The 23,708-nt window shown below is 34.0% G+C and overlaps 1 protein-coding gene and 1 pseudogene across 2 annotated transcripts; one reads left to right on the plus strand and one right to left on the minus strand.

The window, feature by feature from the left end:
• Window positions 1–254: 254 nt before the first annotated feature.
• LOC111394694 lies at window positions 255–3,651 on the minus strand (annotated as a pseudogene).
• Window positions 3,652–17,382: 13,731 nt separating this feature from the next.
• LOC111394695 lies at window positions 17,383–23,022 on the plus strand. Of its 2 annotated transcripts, none has more exons than XM_023020637.1 (6): window positions 17,383–18,007; window positions 20,088–20,167; window positions 21,936–22,013; window positions 22,127–22,199; window positions 22,561–22,640; window positions 22,742–23,022. In XM_023020637.1, the coding sequence occupies exons 3-6, from the start codon at window positions 21,967–21,969 to the stop codon at window positions 22,914–22,916; spliced, it is 375 nt and encodes a 124-aa protein (XP_022876405.1). In that variant the 5' UTR covers window positions 17,383–18,007; window positions 20,088–20,167; window positions 21,936–21,966; the 3' UTR covers window positions 22,917–23,022. The 2 variants fall into 2 exon arrangements, with proteins under 2 accessions (XP_022876405.1, XP_022876408.1); XM_023020640.1 differs by having other exon boundaries at window positions 17,383–17,901.
• The last annotated feature ends 686 nt before the right edge of the window (window positions 23,023–23,708 follow it).

Raw genomic sequence — 23,708 nt, forward strand, 5'->3', positions numbered from 1 at the left:
AATTAATTAAATATTAGACCGGGCTTATATAAATACATGGCTAGGGTTTTCAATCGATATATAGTTTTCTCATAATTTCTTGCTAGCACAAGAGGAGAAAACACTGGTAGCTGCAATCTGTTCTCTGTGTGGATCACCGTTGGAGGCTGGACAATTGGACAGCTGTGGGTGACGAATCAAGATTGTTGGAACGAAAAGAATAGCAAAGAAGTCTGCAAATCTGGAAAATGTACAATCTTTTCACAATTTCTATCTAAACACAAAGAGATTCCTAGTGGGAATTGAAATCTGTTTTAATTTTCCGCTACGCCTGTTAAGTAGATTCCCAACACCTCCATGAGCTTTATATATGATGATCATTGAAGATTATCTTGGCTCCGATAACTCATCTGGTCGGACATCGGAAATCGAGTTAGGAATTGTCCACCCAGTATTCGGGTGGTAGTTGGGATTTAACTCTTGACGTAACATTTCTTCCTTCTGCCACTCCTCCCACTTCTTGGCCAAGCCATCGCCTTCAAGCATCCTGACAACGTCTGACATCTTGGGACGCCCTGTAGGGGAACTTTGTGTGCAAAGTAAAGCCACTTGAATCAACTGCTCCATCTCTTCCTCAATATAATTGCCCTGTAGGTCTGCATCGACCAAAGTTTCCAACTTTTTCTGCTTCAAAAGTTCCTTAACCTAAAATCCAAGTCCAAAGTAAATGAAATAAGTCCAAAAGGGAAAGCATGCACAAATACAAGTGCACATTTTGTTGGTGGTATTAAACAAGATTTGAGAATATTATGAACAATATTTAAGCTTCTTTTCTTCCTTTATACTATCCAATCCTGTATAGACCATAACGGACTAGGGATGGATTTTAAGTTCGCAGCTCTGAGCACAAGAATTTAATGGAGCAATGTAATTTTTTCCATCTATTTAAAGGTTTGACGTTGAAGACTACACGACAATCTCTTACTACCTAATTGAAGGATGCACATAAAGGGAAAATGATAGTGCTCACCCAATCTAGTAACATCACATCATCATTACTAGCAAGACGAGCCAGATCAAAAACTCTCTGCCCAGTAATGAGCTCAAGAAGCATGGCTCCATATCCAAAAACATCAGTTTTCGCGGAACATTTACCGGTGGAGAGGTACTCGGGAGCTATATGACCAATTGTACCAATTACAGCCGTGGTAACTTCAGTATCCCTACAGTCCATTAATTTGGCCAGCCTAAAGCCACCAACAACTGTTTCGAAGTTCTCATCCAACAATATCTTTGCAGCTTTGACATCACGGTGAATAATCTTAGGATAACAATAATCATGCAAATAATCAAGCCCCCTTGCAGCTTCCAAAGCTATACGCTTTCTAATTGTCCAATCAAGTGGAGTTTGTGATTCGAATCGTTCTATAATAATGCATTAATAAGCCATTAGAACATAAATAACAATATAAAATTATGAAGTAGAGCCTTTCCAGATACTACACTACCAAATATCAATATGGAAATTTCATGTTCATCCACATTATTTGCTCCATATCACACTATATGAAATTAATTATAAATTTTTTCTTAAAACACAACCACATTTATCGTGACTTTAATGGACGACTTTTTGGCATCCACCAACACCAATATCGTTATCAAACGAAAGACGCTTAAATGTCATTTTTATAATAAGTCATCATGATAAATGGTCATTCCTTCCATGCGCTCTCTCTCTCTCTCTCTCTCACACACACACACACACACATTCACACAAACATCTGCTTGTCAGCTTGGTTGATCATTGCAGTATGATATAAAAAGGAAAGGGTTGATGGTGGCAGAAGCAAAAGCAAATTCACATTGATAAGAAGATAAATGAAAAAGAAGAAAAGGAAATTAACCTGGAATGAGAGAAAAAGAAAAAAGAACAAGTAACAAATGCGAGGTATGTGGCCAATAGTTAGTGCCCCTTCCATATGAACAATATTGGTCAAACAAAGAGACATCTTTTTAGTTGAAATTTGTTGCAAGGGTGAAAGGGAAATTGAGACGTTGGATTCACCCCTTTGCCACATATTAAATAAACGTGGAAACCTGTAGTGTCATTATAATTACACCAAGGGAAGTGATCACTTGAAAAGCTTAAATTATAACTTAAGCCGGTCGAAATACTTTGTATCCACATTTTGTAGGACCCGCAGCTTGTAAGCACTACATATACTACAATCAATTAACTTAAATTAAATTTTAGTTAGCATCTCATGTAAAGAATTTCTTAGTACTCTACATCAAGGTCTCAATATTATATTATTTTTCAGATTAAGGTTAGAGTATTATTTTCACTTTCAAATCTCTTTAGTCCTTATAAATCAAATCGTGTTTCTATAAATGTCATGCTTATAAATATTTCATTGCTTAAACTAAAGAACATACTTTTGAACTGGAACATTATTAATAGCAAGCAACATTTATGCACAGAACATGTATATGTGACTCAGTCAAATAAAGAATATACGAAAATGATAAAATGCTGTACCTCTTAAGCATGATGCTACACTTCCATTAGCCATGTAGGGGTAAACAAGCAATCGTTCTGTAGGTGTCATGCAATAGCCACGTAACCGAAGTAAATTTCGATGCACAGCCATGCTGATCATTTCTACTTCAGTTTAAACTCAAGCTCTACACGCGCTGTATGTTCTTCTTTTAGTCTTTTGACAGCGACAAGAGAACCATCAGCCAACCGGCCTTTATAAACTTTGTAAAATCCACCCATGTCAAGAATATTTTTGTTGAGAAAATTATTCGTTGCAACTTGAAGTTCACGTAAAGAAAATCTTTTGAGCTGCCCTAGATGGACTTGTGGATCCTCCTCAGCTGCCAATGAATAGAAGATAATTAAGAACACATTGTACTCAATAGTCATGATAAACTAAAGCCTTCTTTAGGACCACTAACCAGGAACATCAAAGAATTGAACAGGTTGCTTCCTTAGTCGGTACCAAGCATTTTTCTTGCCTGTAATGTATCATCAATTGAGTAAGATTCTAAGTTAGTTCACAGAAGTATTCTTCACTTTCTTAATAAAATAGTTCACAGAAGTATTCTTCACTTTCTTAATAAAATTGTGCTGAATGTTTGATAGATCTTATGTTTTTAAAGCATTATATAAACGAGCACAATGAAACACCAATCATAATCCAGTGATGAATCTTGCCTGAAAAGAAGACACGACATTAAAATAGATGTACCTTGAGGGCGCGAGACAGGCTTATGCTCATGAGGAGGAGAACTCAAAGTGAACCTGGAATCGACATACGAAGAAATAGATCTAAAACTTAATCTGGAACTGACATTACTCAGGTCCATCGAGGGGGCACCGGCACTTTCCCAAAAACTTGATCTGGAACTGACATCACTCGGGTCCAAAGAGGGGGCACGGGCAATTTCCCGATCCTTTTCTCTCCGTCGAACGGCTACAACCAACCTTTCCCAATTGTCTCTACTCATCGCCTAATATTGCTATTTGGTTACAGCCTTTTAAGTTTTTATTCTTACACTTAATTTAAGCTCAAGAATCTATAGATATTTCAGATCTAGAATAGGACGCAGTGTAGACATGGAAAATGGCTTAAAGGAAGCTGGGGAGGTAAATTATGGAAAGTTTTGGAGTTCGATGACTTGGTGTTGGTGGGAAAATTGTTTTTAAATTATTATCATTTTTTGTTAGGCACATGTATTTGCTTTTCCAAAGTCAATAGGCTTTCACTTAATCTGCAGCTTGTTGGGCAAATCGGCTACTTTTCCTTTTCTTGTAGTGAATCGAAACGAACCAGATTCTTAAATCTCCATGTTGAAATCAATGAGAAAACAAAATAAGTGCGAAAGCGTACTTTGATTCATAGATCTGTGTTTTTTGAAATCGATTATGATCTTCCAACTGCAACGTGATTTCTTGAAATCTGTTCTCTATTGATGGTGATGCAGAGAATTCTGAAACTCACGTGCAATTGGAGGTCATGACCCCATATTAAATAATTGATTATTATCTTGCATTTATTTTAAATTCGCCTTTCATCAATTTAAAATAATTATTCTGGTCTATACACTTTAATCCTATGAGAATTAATACCCGTTAGTCCAAAATTAAACTTAATGAATCACCTTATCGACTAAAACTTAAAGATAGCACCACACATTTTAATATATATACATGTATGGCCCCATACGATGGAATTTTTCTAATAATCTCCCACTGGGTCATACATCTAATATTACAAATGTGTGCAACTTTATGAGCTCAAACTTTTGCTATTATTTTTAAGGGTATTTTTAAACATTCTCGTTCATTAGTCATATTGATGTAGGATCAAAGCGATTTTTGTCACATTTGACGTGATTGAATCTATCAATGATCACGCACACCCATACAACCAAATGACATATATTAATCATGGGAGTGTAGCAAGGAAATTACATTTTATGTGATCCGAACATGTCTATTTTCAACTGGTCCTACCTTATTTCTTAAGTGAGATCAATACTCAACATAATAACAAAGTGGAATGAACTGAATAGTTCATTTCTATACAGAAAAATATCCAACTACACAAATATGTCTAAAGTAAACATAAAACAACGAGAATACAAACTCCCACTAAAACATGATATCCTCAAGAAATACAACACTCATGCAAACAGTGTGCTCATGAAAGACCTTGGGTGGTAATCGTTTAGTGAGCGGATCCGTAATCATGGAGTTTGTTCTAATGTGCTCTATAGAAATTTGTCCACTCTGTACTATTTCCTTCACAACCGGGAACTTAATGTCAATGTATTTTGATTAGATGAGCTCCTGTTATTAGAATATAGAACTATCGAGTTATTATCACAATATAACTTTAGTGGTCTTTCTATTCCATTCAGAATGCGCAACCCAGTGACAAAATTTCACAGCCATATTCCATGGTTAGATGCCTCATAGCATGCTACAAACTTTGCAGCCATGGTAAAAGAAGCTATGAGTGTTGCATGGCATTCTTCTAAGAAATAGCTCCTCCAGCTAACAGATAGATATAGCTTGATGTGGATCTTCTACTGTCTTGGCACCCAACAATGTCAGAATCGGAGTACCCTATGATCTCTAACTGGTCCAATCTGCTATATGTGAGCATATAATCCTTTATCCTCTTTAAATACCTCATAACCCTTTTGACTGCTTTCCAATGATCCATCCCAGTGTTGCTTAAATATCTACCTAGAACTCCTACAATGAATGCTATGGCCGGACGTGTACAAATTTGAGCATACATTAGACTCCCAATAGCTGATGCATAGGGAATCTTTTACATTTTCTTAGCTTCAATGTCATTTTGTGGGCACTGTTTGAGATTAAATTTGTCTCCCTTAGTGACAGAGTGTCACCTGGTTTATAGTCTTGCATGCCAAACCTCTTAGGCACTTTATCGATATAACTCTTTTATGACAATCCAAGAATATCTCGAGAGCGATCCCGATGTATTTGAATCTCTATTACAAAAGAGGCGTCACCAAGATCTTTCATCTCAAAATTCCTTGATAAAAATCTCTTGGTTTCGTGCAACATGCCTATATCGTTAGTGGCAAACAGTATGTCATCAACATACAAAACTTGGAAAATATGCTTACTCCCACTGAACTTGTGATACACACAATCATCAAAAGCATTAATCTCAAAACCAAATGAGACGATTACTTGATGGAATTTGTGGTACCATTGACAGGAAGCTTGCTTGAGCCCATAGATAGATTTCTTTAATTTGCAGACCATATTCTTCGGGTCTCTTGACACAAAGTTTTCTGGTTGCACCATATAGATCGTCTCATCAATATCACCATTGAGAAACGCTATCTTAACATCCATCTGATGTAACTCAAGGTCAAAGTGCACAACAAGTGCCATAATTGACTTAAATGTGGGATCATAAAATTTATAGCCCCTAGATCGCTTAGAGTAACCAATAAAATAACTACTAACTATTTTGGAGTCCAATTTCTTTTCATGTGGCCTATAAGGCCTCGCCTCAGCTGGACATTCCCAAATGTGAAAATGCTTTAGACTAGGTTTTCTGCCTGGTCAAAGCTCATAAGGTGTTTTAGCAGCAGTCTTAGTTGGTACTCTGTTCAGAATATAAGCTACAGTCTTTCATGCCTCTCCCCTAAGTGATTTCGCAAGGTGGAATGACTTATCATACTCCTTACCATGTCCTTAAGAGTTCTATTTCGTCTTTCAGCTACACCATTCATGCTAGGCGATCCTGGCATGGTGTACTATGGGACGATTTCACACTCCCTTGGATATTTAGCAAATGGTCCTAGACATTATTCACCTGAACCGTTATATCTGTAGTAATACTCACCACCACGGTCAGACCTAACGCTCTTTATCCTTTTTGTTGAGTTGATTCTCAACCCCAGCTTTAAATTGAACACGTCCAGTGACTCAGACTTTTCATGATGAGATATGGGTACCCATAACGTGAGTAATCGTCTATGAATGATATAAAATATTGTTGACCATTCCAAGAAGCCATAGGAAATGACCCACAAATATCTGTATGTATCAATTCTAAGACGTCTGACGATCTTTAGCACCTAACCTCATTGTTTTGGTCTGTTTTCCCTTGATACAATCAATACATGCATCAAAATTTGTGAAGTCAAGAGAATCCAAAATACTATTTGGCACAAGTCACTCAATTCTAACTTTTGAAATGTGATCTAAGCACTTGTGCCATAATTTCGCTGAATTTTCTTTATTTAATTTGCGTTTAATTCCTCGGGATTCAACATGCAAGATTTCATTAAATGATATGATTATATCAAGCAAATATAGGTTATCATATGCACATAATAAACCAGTACTAATAATATTGGAATTTAATGAAAGACTAAACTGATTGTTTCCAAATGAACAACAATATCCAAATTTGTCCAATAGAGAAACAGAAATTAAATTTCGTCTAAAACATAGCACAACAAAAGTGTCTTCCAAATCCAAATAATAACCAGTTCCCAATAATAACCTAAAAGTGCCTATTGCATCAACTTCCACTGATTTGCCATCACCCACATAGATGTATCCTTCACCATCACTTGGTTTTCGGTAGCTTAGGCCCTGCATAGAAACACTTATGTGAGTAATAGCACCAGAATCTATCCACCAAGTGTTTCTAGGTACTGAAACTAAATTATTCTAAGAACAGACTAAAGTAAGAATTGTACCTTTCTTTGCATGTCATGCGTGATATTTGGCACATTCCTTCTTCACATGTCTAACCTTATTGCAAAAGAAATAAGTTCTTTTATCTTCCTTCTGTTTCTTTTGTGCTGGACCCTTTAGAGCAGCTTCATATTCCTTCATCTTTTTTTTGCCCTTATCCTTAGAAGTGCTTGCCAAATGAGCAAATTCAATTCTATCTTGTTTCAACATTTCTTCCTCTTGCACACAATATGAAACAAGCTCATTTAGAGACTATTTCTCCTTCTGACAGTTATAACTGACCTTAAAATGACTGAACTTTGCAGGAAGCGAGATCAATACCAGATGCACGAGCAAGTCATCAGACAGCTCAAGCTTTAGCCCTTTAAGTTTTGAAGCAATATGAGACATCTCCATAATGTACTCCCTTATGTTCTCCTTACCTTTATACTTCTTAGAAATCAAGCTTTGTAAAAGCGTGCTTGTTTCAGCTTTTTCATTTGTCGCAAAATGCTTTTCAATTTCGGCAAGGAACTCCTTAGAATTAGTTATACCTTAGGATACTGTACCTCAAAAGGCTTCCGAAATGCCGCGCTTAATGATCATTACACTCATGCGATTTGTGTGATCCCATGTCTCAAAATTTCTCTTTTCATCAGGAGAACTTTCTTTCGTAAGAGGAGTGAGTTGCTCAATCTGAAGTGCAATGTCAAGATCCATGCAGCCAAGAAAAATCAATACGTTCTCCTTCGAAGCCTTGAAGTTTGTCCCTTTAAGCATGGGAATGGAATTGATATTAGCAGATATTGTGGTAGCAGGTGAATTAGCTATAGAGAGAACAAAAATAAATAAATAATCATGCTCATATCCATATTAAATGAACAATAAATTCAAATAATGGTAAGTCTCATCTCAAGATACCTAGAGCAACATTAATACCAAGTCTTTGGACAGTAATATTAATTGCTAATGGTACTCTTAATACAGTGATCACTCCTGTCAAATAATGAAACCATCTTTGGATTGATTTATTATTCACATGGAAATCTTAAAATTGTCACATATTTACCACCGTAGGTGTGCATGTAATTCGGCCAAGTATTAACCTTCCTTTAGGCTGATTAATACCCGCATGAAGAAGCACACACGTCATCTAAACATCCCAAACAAGCCAATCTACACAAAAGAGGTCACTTTGGTGATATATTGTTTCAATTAGTTTATTCAAAATGTTAGATAACTTTAATTCATTATAAATGATTTACCAAATTATTTTAATTTGATTGTCTCACATAATTAAACCTTAATTATTCCTCTTAAAAGAGTCCTTAGTACCTTAATTTGAGAAAGACAATAATTAATTTTGCATTATTAGATGCCTTTAGAAACTATAGCGACCTAAGGGTTAATAATTTAAAACTTTAGGGATCAAATTTTAAAAAATTCAAAATTTTGGGGGCCAATGTTAATTAATTATAAACATTGAGGGCTTTAATTGAAAATTTCAGAACATTAATTGCCCAAATTAAATAATTTTCAAAATATAAGGGTTGAATTATTAAACCCGTAACCTTAAAATTCCAATTTGGATGGATCAGAAACATTGGGGACTGAAATGTAAATTTTTATTTTGAAAAAAATTCATTAACCCTAATTTAAATTGCTAGCAAGGGGCTGAGATTATCATATTTGCACCTCAGGCCCCATCCAAAATCCATCCTTGAAAATCTCTCTCTCAAATTAACAGCGCCGACGATCAGCGCCGGTCAGGAGTAGGTAGGTCGGCGCCAACCGACAACAACACCGGGCGCTGCCGCAAAACTAAGCAGCTCGCTGCAATTGTTGGCGACATACCAGCCGCCGGCCATATATATATATATATTTGTTTTTTTTAATCCAAAAAAAATTGAAAATCAGAAACTGATTTTAAATTTTTTTAACCCAGATCTTGATCCAGAAAATCGAATTACCCAAAATTTACTTCCAGATCTTGTATAATAATCATGAACAATATACAAAATAATGCTCTTGATTCAACAAATGACAGATCCGAAAGAATAACCAAAAATAATATCCCAAACAACTTTCAAATTCAACAAAAATATATTCAAGGTTGTCAAATCTGAAAATTCTTAAACAAATATTGCAAGATCTTGATCCAAAAAATTAATCCGTAATATAAAACTGTAGTAACATTAAATCTTGCAATTTCTCAAAGAATTCAACAATGGAGTGGCTTTGATACCACTTGTAGTAAATCGAAACGAACCAGATTCTTGAATCTCCATGTTGGAATCAATGAGAAAATAAAATAAATGTGGAAGCATACCTTGATCCATAGATATGAGTTTTCTGAAATTGATTATGATCTTCCAACTGCTACATGATTTCTTGAAATACGTTATGTGTTGATGGGGATGCAGAGAATTTTGAAAGTCACGTGTAATTGGGGACCATGACACTATATTAAATAATCGATTATTATCTTTCAATTATTTTAAATTGGCCCCTCATCAATTTAAAATAATTATTCCGGTCTCTACACTTTAATCCAACGAGAATTAATCCGTAATATAAAACTGTAGTAACATTAAATCTTGCAATTTCTCAAAGAATTCAACGATGGAGCGGCTCTGATACCACTTATAGTAAATCAAAACGAACCAGATTCTTGAATCTCCATGTTGAAATCAATGAGAAAATAAAATAAATGCGGAAGCATGCCTTGATCCATAGATCTGAGTTTTCTGAAATAGATTATGATCTTCCAACACTAGGTTTCACATGGAACCGTCTAGTCTATTTCAATTATGAGTAGATGAGCCTTCTAAAACAAAAACATGCGCAGAAACCAATTGTACACTCAGCCCAAAGGAGGTGACTTAGTGAGATCAAAACTCATTGATTCATAATGAATATTGAAAAATGATTGTATGGCTCCATTTTTGTGAAAAGATGTTTTTAATAGTGATTTTTTGAGAAAGTGTAGTTAAAAAGTTAGAAAAAATTTTAGGTGTACGTGCAAAATTATTTTACCTGAAGAATGTACGATTCAAAATAAAGTTTGAGAAAAAATGAATATTTACATAATTGGGCTCAATAATTGGAAAAAAATTAAAAAAAAAAATCAATGTTTCACTTTAATTTTATCGAAGACAACTAGGGATTACAAATGTAGCCACTCCTTAATTACTAAATAAAGGTCAAACAATTAAAAGAAAGACAATAATTAAAAAGTAACACTTGGTAAAAATCAAATGAATAAAATATGGACCATCCATGAAACTCCATAATCCATAGACTAAAAATAGTAGTTTTTTTTCATGTTAATATGGTTTTATCAAATTTCAAGTCGAATACAGTTATCCCCTACAATGGTAAATTTGGTCTCTATTCATTTCTGTACTTACTGGGTTTTTTGTTTTGTTGAAATACTCAATCTTATCTCGTCGTTAATTTGGACAAAACTTATGCTTCAATTATTAATCAAATTTTGTATACACTCCAATTTATGAATTGTTAGTGCCTTATTTCAAATCGGGCGTGCCAAACAAGTTTGTTAAGATTAGTTAAATATCTTGGGCCAAGTTAGTGGATTCTTTGCTTTTATTTATTTTTATGCGCACAAAAATGACGACAGTCGAGAGAGAGAGAGAGAGAGAGAGAGAGAGAGAGAGAGAGAAGACATGAATTTGCGGATACAAGAGGGACATGATTATACAGGTAACAAAAAGGGGAATACACACACACACATATATACACATATATATAGTAAATTACACCCGTAGTGGCATGATAGGGAGTTTTGGGGTAGGTTTTTAAAAGTATTGACGGTTAAATTACTTGTAATTTAGCCCCCCTTTTTTTAACTGCATAATCATGTGCGAGAGAGATTTTTTCTTTTTTCTTTTTTTTTCTTTTTCGCTCTTCCCTATGTCTTGTGTCCACAAATTCGTGTCGTCTTTCTCTTCATCCAGCCTGTAATTAAAGCAAAGAATTCTAAACTTCGCCCAAGATCTTTAATTAGTATTAGCAATCTTGTTTCGCACGCCCGATTTGAAATAAGGCACCAATAATTCATAAATTTAAATTGTATACAAAATTCGATTAATAATAGAAGCATAAGTTTTGTCCAAATTAACGATGAGATTGAGTGTTACAACAAAACAAAATACCCAGTAAGTACAAAAAATGAATAGAGACCAAAACTACCATTGTAGGGGATAATTGTATTCGACATGAAATTTGATAATGTATTGTGTGAATTTTTGGTTGAAAAATAAGAATGAAAAATAAATTATAGTGAAATAAATGGAATCAAATAGGGGCTTAATAGATAATGAAAGAAAATAAATCCATTAGAAAATATTGGCTAGCATTAATGTAGCTTCTCATGGAAACTACTTGTTTATCTTGAAATCATAGTTATTAAACTCGGACTAGACTGGCCGGTCCGACCGGAAACTCGGTGAACCGGACCATGGTCTGGTCCGAGTCTCATGAGGGGACTATTCAGCATTCAAATCGATCTATAACCGGATGAAGCAGAATAAAGAACTGGTAAACCGGTTTAAATTAACTCGACAGTTTACTGTAAATGACCCAATTTCGATGAAATGGGGAATTGATCCCTTGATTTTTAGCAATCAACACTCGTTACGGACAATTGGGATACAATTGGCAATTGTCTTAATGCTTCATACTATAATATATATCATTTGTTTTCAAGAATTTCAACCATTCCACTAAACTTCTATTGCTAATAGAATAACTTAAAAATCTTTTATAATATCAATTGTACGTAAAAATTTGGAAGAAGATGTTCATTATTTTTGTGAAATATAATAAACTATTCAAGACTTCTTTATTATTTTTTTAAAAAAATAAAAAATAATCGTCATTCACAAAGTATAACCCACAGTTATTAAAATCGGATCAGTCGGCTTGTACCGAGAATGGTTCAAACCTTGGCTTACAAGGTTATATTTCATTTCCTCTGAGAAATTTGTGATCTTTGGTCATATATCAGGAGTCAAACATATATATTTAGATTTAGCAAAATAGTTTTCCTTTTACTTCAAAAATACATTTTAATTAAAATTGTAATTTAACAATGACCCACCGGTTCAACCATCGAGTCACCGGTTGAACCACTGACCCGATGACCCTATAATTTTTTCGGGTCGACTAATGGTCCAGGTTTAATAACTATGATTGAAATTCGTGATAAATTGAAATAAAAAATTGCTTCATTTTTCATTAAGGTATATAGATAATTTAATATCAAATTTACCATTTTTGTAAGAGATCAAAATTAGACACTTTTCAATTGATACGCATGAGATTAGACATCATTGTAAATTTCCCTTTCTTTCCTCCTTATTTCTGACACTAAATTGACAAAAATCTGTTAAAGTGAACTTGGAATTTGTTGACGTTGAATTGACAACAAAATCTGTCGAAGTGAACTTGGAAAAGTCAAAGATGCATGGCTTTTGTTTGGAACAATACGTGCTCACGTATCAAGATAGGGATAAAATCGGAAGTTGCCCATATACATGCATAACACCATTTGGACTAGCTTTCACATGGTGCACCATGTGATGTGATAGAAGAATACATTTTTTCTACGGTAATGGCGCGCAAACGAGGGTTAAATTTTAAAGATCATTATATGGATTGAAATAATTTTGGACGCATGTGGTATAATTGTCTTAACGAATATTTGTTGAAGGGATATTATAAAAATGACGATGTTTGGCCATATATTTTCATAAAGAAAACAAATATTGGATTTACAATTGTGGCAGTTTATATTGATGAATTAAATTTAATTGAAACTTCTGAAGAACTAAACAAAACTGTATAATATTTGAAAAATGAATTTGAGATGAAAGATCTGGGAAAAACCTAATTGTGTCTCGGATTATGGATTGAACATTTTTCAGAAAGATTATTTGTTTATCAATCTACTTATATAGAAAAAATATTTAAGCACTTTTATATGGATAATGCACATCCAATGGAATCAAGGTTGTTCAATCACTCGATGTGAAAAAATATCAATTTCATCCACTTGAAGATGGAAAAAAAATTTATTGGTCCCGAAATACTATATCTTAATGCAATTAAAGTATTAACTTATCTTGCAAATTGCACTCAACCCGACATAACCTTTTTTTTTTTTTTTTTTGTCTTCATACAAGATACAGCTTAACACTAACTCAAAGATATTGAAATAGTGTTGAACATATTTTTTGTTAGCTAAAGGGCACTATTGATTTTGGATTATTTTATTTTCAAAAGTCGAAATCTACTTTAATTTGATATGCTGATACAGGTTATCTCTTTGGCCCACATAAAGCTAAATTACAAATAAGATATATGTTTACGCATTGAGAAACAGTCATATCATGGAGATATATGATGCAATTCTTGATAGCATCAAAGGATATAATATAAAGAATTAATGAACCTCGCGATGAAGATGGGTTTGTCGGTTGTAGTGGAGGTGGTGGAGATACTGGAGCAAGTTTCAAGTTAGGATTATTGTTGAAACTGGAAGATAGGAACTCGGGAATCAGAACAAGACCTCAATGATTGATTTAGTCTAGCATAGAAAAGACAGAAGTAATTGCACTAAAATTGATGGACCAAGCTGTGTGCACAGCATGACACATAGCTCGGTTCACAGCACTCTCACATCGGGGGTAGTGCCAATAAATATATGGCGCGAGCCCCACAGCACAGTGAGGGTGCTGTACAATCAGTTTTATCTAAACTCGATAGGTGTGAAAAGTTGAAAGGAGTCATTGATTGGAACCGTCCCTGATAAATTGTTATTTGACAGATCACTGTATTCATACATGAAAATGATTATTAGTCTGCCAAAAACAAGAAGCAAAGAAAACCACCAGTGATAAAATAAAATCTATTAATCCTCTGCTTACAGGACTTGAAGGGTAGTGATGTTGGTCAGAGACATAGGAATAGTTCCAGTCAAAGTGTTATTGTTGAGCCTCCTATGTAGTCAATAAACACACACAATTAGGTTTTGAAGAATCTGAGCAATTAATTACATAAAAAACAGCTTATCCAAAGTAATCTGAAAATTTCTCAATAATTAGGAATGAACCTAATCAGAGGGAGCTGATGCATTAATACCCTCTTCACATATAATTTGTCTATTGGGCATTAATATTGTAGGAGCTGAAAGATTCTCGCATTGTCCAATTTTTCACTTGGTAAATTGTAGGGGCATGATAATTGTAGCAATTCTCAAGAGACAGAACAAAATTACTTTCAAAGAAGAGAAAAATATAGGAAAAACAATTAGGAACTCTTCACAGTGTTCATATTGGGGCTTTCATAAACAACTATCTAAGGCCAATTTGTAACCTTTCTCAATGGCAAAATCTTCAATTAAAGAAAAGGAAAGAGACCAAAAAATATATATTTATATAAGAAACCAAAAAGTCGTATCACGTATAGGAAACGTAATCTCTGAAGCTAGCCCAAGGTCGTGAGGATGGGACCACTAAAACTGTTCGCGTAAAGACCAAGCTCACCAAGTTTGATAAGTTCCCAAGATCAATTGGAATTCCTCCACTTATGTTGTTACTGGAAAGTTCCCGGCCATATACATATCAAAAAAAATAAAAAAGGAGACGTACACAAAGGTTAAGATGATAATATATAAATTAAGCCCTTGTTTGAGCCCTTTTTTTTGGGATTAAAAGAATTTAGAGTAGTGATTTTTTGGACAAAATGAGTTTTGGAAAAATAGAGCTCGAACAAGGGCTAAATATCACTAATAAAAAGAGCATCTTGCAAAAATTATTGGTGCAGAGAAGTAGACATGTAAATTTAAGGTCTCTCAAATGTCTAATACGTGAGGTAGCTAATATTCAGACTACGGATCAACGAATAAAATGCTTTAACAGCATTACAGTTTAGAGAAACAAATAAATTTCTAAATATATAATTAAAGCAATAATTGGTTAACTATAACTCCGAACAATATGTTTCATAAAAGTAGGTTGTTTGATGCAAACTTGTTTCTTTTAATATTGTGTGATATTATAAAGTTTATCTTACGAGATTATTCATAAAGTATGATTACGTTCTTCTAATATCCCACTAATTTTCTCCGGGTGCTTGTTAATCATCGCCCGAGTGCAGTAATTAGATAAACAACAAATTTACGATCATTTTTTGGCTAATTTTGGTGTGATATATTAAAATTTGAAGGTCAAATTTGATAGGTTGGGCTAAATAGAATGATTGAATACTATTATGAAAAAACTAAATTTTGTTGCCACTCGGAAAAGAAAGATGATCAACTTGAATTTCACAATTGAAACTTTTAGAGAGCATTCAATTAAGTCATTATGCTAATCATAATCATTGAATCTACCTTAAATTAAGGTCAAAAAGTAAAAAAGTATAATCACCAGATTTGGTGGGTAATTATTTTTGCTTTTTCAGTAAATTGACATGGGGAAAGATACATTTTTATGTATACCCTGCAAAATTGTAAATATAAGCACAGTGTCCCAAGAATATTTTCCAGCAAAGTACAACAAAGCTTCGTCCTTCAATAATTAAATTAATGTGTACACTGAATAATACTAGATAGGAGAGATTTTGATAAGAACTTTTAGCTTAATACATAACACGTTATCACAAGTCATAACTATGGCCTAATCTTGTAAAAAGACTTGGATATATAAAAAATGATCTAAATCAACTCATGGTAATAATTTTAATATCGATCTCACATATTATTAGTCTAATATATTTAGATAAATAGAAAAATGCAAGAGTGAGACAAGATTTGGTGATTACACTAACTTTTTATATTTGGACTAAAATTGGACTATACCTCAAAAATAAAAATAAAAAATTCACAATTTTTCCCAATTCCCATAAATGATCAAACAAAAAAAGGTTGAATTCCAATCTTGAGGGCCCCCAACGCCCTGCCCCTGAAGCATCGTGAAGAAGGTAAATCGCAGGATGTGCCCCAACAAGTTAGGGAACAAGATCTTACCTATACACTGATGCCCACAAAGAGTCAAATTTTATATCTCAGCAATCGAACCCTCACACTACGACTGCCAGCACGATTAAGACTATCTCACTCCTGTCTTTTGCACCACTGAGTTATGTCCCCGAGGGCAAAGATCAAACAAAGTTACATGCATTGATTGTTTTTACACAGTACATTACAAATACCACTTGTCCTTTTCATCATCATTTGAGGAAAGGGACAGAACACGGGAAATTAAACCCTTTTTAGCTTCCTTTTTTTTTTTTTTTTTTTTTTTTTTGTAATACGGTGATTAAAGAATGTAAAATGTCAGTGAAGGGATAAAAATATGTAAGAAATATTCAAATATTTCATCTCTCATCTGTAGGTCGAAAAATGTATAATGTGAATCCATAGTAAGTGATACAGACAAGAGTGTAAACAAATCAACAAGAAGGTAGTGGAAAAATGTGAATGACATGATTATGTTTTTCAAAGCATGACTTACAAGTACTGCAAATTCGGGAGCAGATCGAGCACCAGAACCAGTTGACTGGACAAATTTACGTTTCCGAGATCACTGAGCGTACACAAAAATAATTTCCATAATTCGAGGATCATGTTAATACTAAAATGCAACTCGTGTAGCTAATTATGGAAAGGACAAATCAGTTTCACACTCTAGTAACACTATTGTCACTGTTGCATGTAATATGAAACCAAGTGCAATGATTGACGAGTGTAGAATCCCAGCTCTGAAGAACGTTGTTAGGATCTGCCAAGTTTGTCTTAAAAGCATTCAAGGCATCGCCTGTTGCGCGTAAATCAGTTAGCAAATATCGATGACCATTTTCTTTACAAATTTAAGTTAAGCTACTACCGAACAAATCTACACATTTATTTGCAAGGCCAACAAAATATGAGTTCACTAGTTTATGAAAATTCGCCTCAGACGCACCGCACAAATGTTTTTCTTCATTGTTACAATGGTCAAGTCAAGTCAACAGTTAAACTTTCCTGAGCAGAACAAAAAAGGAGGAAATTTTCCAAAGTTACAGCTAAGAACGAATCCCCCAACTTTGTAAATGGAAACTTAATAGGTCTTCAATCTATGATTTGAGTTTACAATAAACAAGAAACAGGCTGGAAACATATCAATTGCAATACAGTCAAACTCAATTGAAGCATAAAAATCACTTCAGTTGAAATACAAAACAGAAGAACAGACGTTCAACGTTGCCAGAAACCCGTGAAAATTGCGAAATCCCGAAAATTAAGGAGAGAAACTCAGAGATTGTGATTGCAAACACCGACTACTCCATTATCATTTCACCCCAACCTATCACTTAAAAACCTAGATTCCACATTAAAAACCTATATGTTTCCCCAGTCCCCACTACTATACTAAACTATGCAGTAATTGAAAGGAACCAAAATATTACCAAATCCTTTCACAAAAAATACATAAATCCTCCATGTTGAAATCAAAGAGAAGATTAAAAGTAGAAGCATACCTTGATCTATAGATGTGAGCGTTTTCAACAGGTTATGATCTTCCAATTGTTACTTAATTCCCTTGGAAATTTTTCGCTGTTGATGGAGATACAGAGAGAGATGAAAATCACGTGTACAAGGAGAAATCTCAGTTAAGTTTCTCCTTCAACATAAGCTGTTATTGTTAATTTCCTTAAGATCTTTGAGGCTTGAAGATTTTGTCCTGATGATTTCTGGTAAACTCAAGTCCAAAATAGGTGATGTCCTCATCAAACTCTCAGTTATATTAATCGAATTCTTTCCTTGTATTTGTTGATTGTTTGGTTAGAGAAGATTTTCTCATAAAAATAAGCCTCTCAAAAATGGTTGATGAAACTTGTACCTCCACTTCATTGGCCAAATGATTATATGCCCTCTTTCGTAATAAGGCCATCACACTGCACTTTCTTATGGGTTTGCCAGATCAACAACAATGAAAATGTGTTGTTTGGTACCATCAGGATAGAAACGTGTTTTTGGTGAAATGCTGCCTTATTATTTTTCTTTCTATCTTTTGTATATCATCAGCTGATTGTGAGAATATAGGCACTAAACCTTTGTATATATTTCTGGCATTCCCTAATATTTAACCAACTCATGACAATAATTTGCAGTTCGGATTCATGGGATGTGTTGTTCTGCAACCTGTTGGAAAATTTGGAATAATTAGTTGGTCTGACCAACTTTAGACCAATTATTTAGTGGGTCCTGTTAGTTGGATAAATGATTTCTTTGGCTAAGTGCATCCTACTCCATGAGTATAATTGATATATGTATTTTTTTTTCAAAACTAATTAAGGGTGAATGAGAAATTAAATCCAAAATAGGATAACTTGAAGTTGAAATAAATTGGAAATAAAAAATTGGTGGGAAATTGGAAAGTTTCAATCCCACGTAGGAAAACTAGAAGAATAGAAACCACTTTATATCGCTCAACTTTGGGATTTGCGTTTGGGCCCTAAGGTGCGCCACTAGTCTTTGAATGGAAGAGAACCTACATGCTAGTAGGTTGAGCTAAAGCCCACACGCGTCCATCATGACCGTTCGATCGGCCGGCTCAACACGCGCACAGGTCGTAGACGTGGGCATGGGCCCAGTTAGTATATATATTTTTGGTACAATAATATTTTAATTATATTATTTTATTAAATTAAATAATATATTTTAATTATATTATTTTTTCACTAGATTTTTTGTGTGCAACACGTGGCTTCTTCTATAATTGACGGTTACTGATAGTTTTAATTGCCTATCCAAACGAGTTGTGTCTGTTTCAAGACACAACTTTTCGATTGTTGTGTCTTTTGGGCATAACCTTTCAACTTCTATAAATAGACCCCCATATCCCCGTTTTTGTTCATTCCAAAAAAATTTTCTACGTTATATTATTTTTTCCCCAGAATTTTTTGTTCGCGAAACGTGGCTTCTTCTAGAACTGATTATTGCTAACAATTTTAACTGCCTGTCCAAACGAGTGTGTCTGTTCCAAGACACAACTTTTCGACTGTTGTGTCTTTTGGGCATAACCTTTCAACTTCTATAAATAGATCCCCATTTTTTTTCATTCCAAAAATTTTTCTACTTTTCTCTCGCAAAATACTGTCATTCCATCCTGCAGTATTCCATATTTTTATTTCAGTCCAAAATAATAATTTTGTACATTTTAGTCCTTTGATTTTGGAGAGATCAAAATATTAGTAGGTTCGTCGAATTTTGTAATTTAGAGTGCTACTATTACAAGTTGAGGTCGTTGTATCTTGAGAGACGAATGCCAAGAGACCATCAGCACCAGTGCGGGGCATTGTCGCTTTAAGAAGAAAGAGTCGAACTCTTATCTCGACCATTATCATTCTAATTTTATTACGCTCATTTTGTAAGTAGAAATTCTGCCAAAGTGTTTATTCGCTACTTATTTATATAAATTATTGCATGGCATTCTCAAAATTTCTTCAACACAACCATGGTTTGAGAATAATTTTATCTGTACCGAATTGAGGGTACGAAAAAGTTGTCCCCCCTCTCACAAAGCAAGCGGGTCCCACGTGAATATAAAAATTCCCAAATATGGTCCCCACCCTCTATAGTAAGTAGTAGGTAAAGTAATATGTTATAAAATCATGTACATGTAGCATTGTCCATGATTTAATACTCTTCCTTAAATTCTCATTGTCCCTCTTTCGCGACATTCTCTGCAACATTTTTATTGATTGAATGCCAATAGACTTTCTAAGATTTACTAGCTATTTTCTTTAATTTATGTCATCATTACATGGTTAATTGGTTTTTGGGATATGACAGGCTGAGTTCAAGAGAGTTGTTTCACCCTTGAAGTACCAGACAAGGTATTTAGCTGATTTCCCAGTCAGCAAGGTTTCTTAGTAAGTTCTATCTGACTCTCTGTGACTTGAGTTTATTCTGTGGATTATTTTTAATCTGCTGCAGTGTTTTGTCATGTGACGTTCTTATCTTGTATTGGTTACACATATTTTGCCAGCTTGATTTAAAATGTAGCTTCTCAAGTTGTGCCGTTCATAGATACTAGAAGATCTTTAAATATTTTTTATGCATATACTTAATTGAATACCTCTTGCTTGATTATAGCTAGAATGGGAGTTCTGCAGGAACAAGTACTGACATTATCAAGGATAGTAAACTGAAATTCGGGGATACTTCCATTTGTATGCAAATTTGAGATTCTCGGTGTTTGATTGATAAGTGAACGAACAGTGAGAAGTAGAATTTCAAAATAATTTGGATGAATAGATTTGATGTCAAGGATTGCAATTAAGTCTTATATGTACTACTTTGGCAAACTTCCTTATGAATCAAATATATGCAAGGAAATAGCAAGCACACTTGCTGCTTAACCTACCTGGTTTCCACTTCACATTGTACTAGATACTTTTGAGCCTTTTGTAGATTCTGATATTTTCCACATTCATTTCTTGAACTTACAAAAAGAAATTGCAGAGGGAGATCTCTGCACTTTGGCAGTCCTAAGAGAAGATAGAAGATTGTCTCTTAATCTCTCTGGTGTTATTTGCTTTCTCTCTTCCGTGCAGCATTGCAGGGTTTAATTTTTAATATGATAACAATTGTGGGTGTTTTGCCTCTTTGATTTGTGAAGAAATGTTTTTTTTTTTAAATAATTTTTTCTTATTTGTAGAGAAATGTGCAGTAGTCTTCTTAAATATCTAAATACAAAGAGGAAAAGGATGCATGTCATTGGAGCTTGCTGTCATCCCTCTTGCTCCATCCTCCCATTAATTTTTACTTCTTTTCCTTCTTTCATTTTCATTCTTTTCGGTTTTTTTTGTGTGATGTGGAGGGATAGAAATTGTTAGCGTCTTAAACTTTCTAGCAAGTCGGATTCTGGATTTTGCTTGTATCTTCTTGAGTTTATGTCGGTGAACATGTATTGTGTATACCTAAATCATTAGTGTTGTATGCTAAAGTTTATTCAGCCAACATAGTCCGCAAGCTTTCAGAAAAGAAAGTATAAAAACTTTCTTGGGACTAGGCAACCATAGCTCGGTTTGTGGATGGAATATGTATCCTTTACCTAAAGTTGATCTTTTGGTTTTTTTTGAAGCACTATCTAGAGAGAGCACCTTTTTAAGTTTTATAATTGAAATAAAAGCAGAATTTTTCTGTGCATTTTTAGCATTTCATGAGATCAACAAATGGGAAGAAAAATAATGAGGTGGAATCTCTTAACGGCCTCTTGTTAGATGGAGAATCATTCTATTTTTTCTTCTTATGTGATTACCGTCAAGAATTGTGGGTCTGAAAATAATTATTATTTTTCCTTAGTTTTGTCTGTATGTTTACCAATCTGGTATCTTAAGTAGTATTGAATTATAACTTCACTAAATTGTCGAGAATCAAATCTTAAATTCATGGCTAATTGTATGCTTATCTATATGGGGTTCATAAATTTCTAATTATCTCCAACTTCTAAAAGATTTATTTAATCAGTTTAGCTTTTATGTTAAGAGGTTCTTACTTCCTAATTATTCTCATTGACTACTTCCCAAATTATGATCTCAATGCTACAAGAATTTTATGTTATTGTGCTAAAAAGTTTGATAGAATTCGTGTTTCTTTATTGATGACCTGGATCTTATACTCTATGCCTTGTCTCAGATACATTACACATTTGCAACGTTTGGATCTGATGGAGCCTTCAACTTTTGGGACAAGGACAACAAACAGAGGCTTAAGGTATTATGGAATCCTTCTTGTCAAGTCTTGGAAATGCTTGGAGTTATCATTGTATTCTCAATTGCATTGTTTCGCATGCTCATGAGTGTTCATCTTTTCACTGTGTTTCTTAGGCTATGTCAAGGTGCAGTGAGCCCATCCTTGCAGCACTTTCAACAACGATGGCTCCATTTTTATGCATATTCGGTGAGCCTTTGTTAACATGTCTAAATATATATTATCTGATGTTCATCATTTTCTAAATCATATTATTATTAGGGATTGTTGTTTCCTAGAGAAGATTGGTGCATAGAAAGATATTTTCTATGATGTTGCATCATTGTTTTATGTCTGCAATCATGAGATGGATATTTCTTTTACTTCCACTGCAATCAGCTTGAGGAAGTTCTAACAATTTGTGTGGATGCTGAATTTTTTTAACGATTATAATCCTCATTAATCTTTCTCAATATAACTAACCAGAAAACTTTCAGATGAGTTACTGGGCTGTCCTAACTCCGAAATTATCTTCTTTTCTGAAAATTTTGCCTGAATATTTTGTTTTCAGGTTGTTATGATTGGAGCAAGGGTGCAGAAAATCACAATCCGGCAACAGCAAAACCACATATCTACGTGCATTTACCACAGGTCCTTTTCTTAACTTTTTGAATCTATTTTTGGAAACGTTTTACCTTTGACATTAGAGGTGCTTTAAATCCTGAACACACTATGTTTTGTTGTTTGAGCAGGAGGCTGAAGTCAAAGGCAAACCAAGGATTGGAACAGGAGGTAGAAAGTGAATCTTGTCATCCTAGTTTGGAGAAGGGAAATTTGGAGATGTGGCCAAATCTGAAGGGTGGATTTGAAATGAGTCTACTTTTAAAAACTTCAAAAATGGCCACTTTTTTATGCAAAATGTCATAGATGCCCTTCTGTAAAAGTGGCCACTTCTTCGTATGCTCAAGATTTCATAGTACTTTGTAGTTGGTGTACAAATTTTGAGAGTAACATATTAGTTTCCAAGAGAAGTTGTTAGATGCAATTTTCCATAGGATAACATCAGTTAGTACCAAAATAATAATAATAATAATAAATTAAATTAAAATATATATATATATATATATATCATCTTTCTTGATGTTTGAACTATATTTTCAACTATAATAATCTCTTTTTTTTGGGGCAAAAGTATGTAGTTATTTACAAAAAAAGTTAGAATCCTTGAACATGGAGTTACACGTTTCTTGAAAATCATCTTTTTTTCTCCAAATACAAAAAAGGACAAAAACTCTAAACCCACGCTTTTTATATATTACAATGGTGCATTGTTCTAAAAAGCGTAAAACGTGATCAGGCGTGAAGTCGAAGCTTCAAGCTTTATGAGCTTAAGCGAGCCTAGGTGAGGTTTTAGCTTAAAAAAAATGTTTTTTAATTTATAATATTATTTTAAATTTTTAGTCATTTTAAAAATTTATTGAATAATTAAAATAATACATATTAAACATCTAAAATTATCAAAAACAATATTTACTTAATAGCTCCTACCATTAGTCAATTATACAATTTTCATGTTTTTGAAATGTAAAATTAGAATATTTTTCATAGTTTCAATTTTTAAGTAGACAAGTCCTACTTAGCACCTATTTGAGGGGCATTATTTCCTCATAAAAATGGCTTTTTGACCATTGGTGTACAATCTTCCAAGACTTGGTGAGA

Source organism: Olea europaea, chromosome 5 (assembly GCF_002742605.1).
Source record: "Olea europaea var. sylvestris chromosome 5, O_europaea_v1, whole genome shotgun sequence".
Classification (NCBI taxonomy): domain Eukaryota; kingdom Viridiplantae; phylum Streptophyta; class Magnoliopsida; order Lamiales; family Oleaceae; genus Olea; species Olea europaea.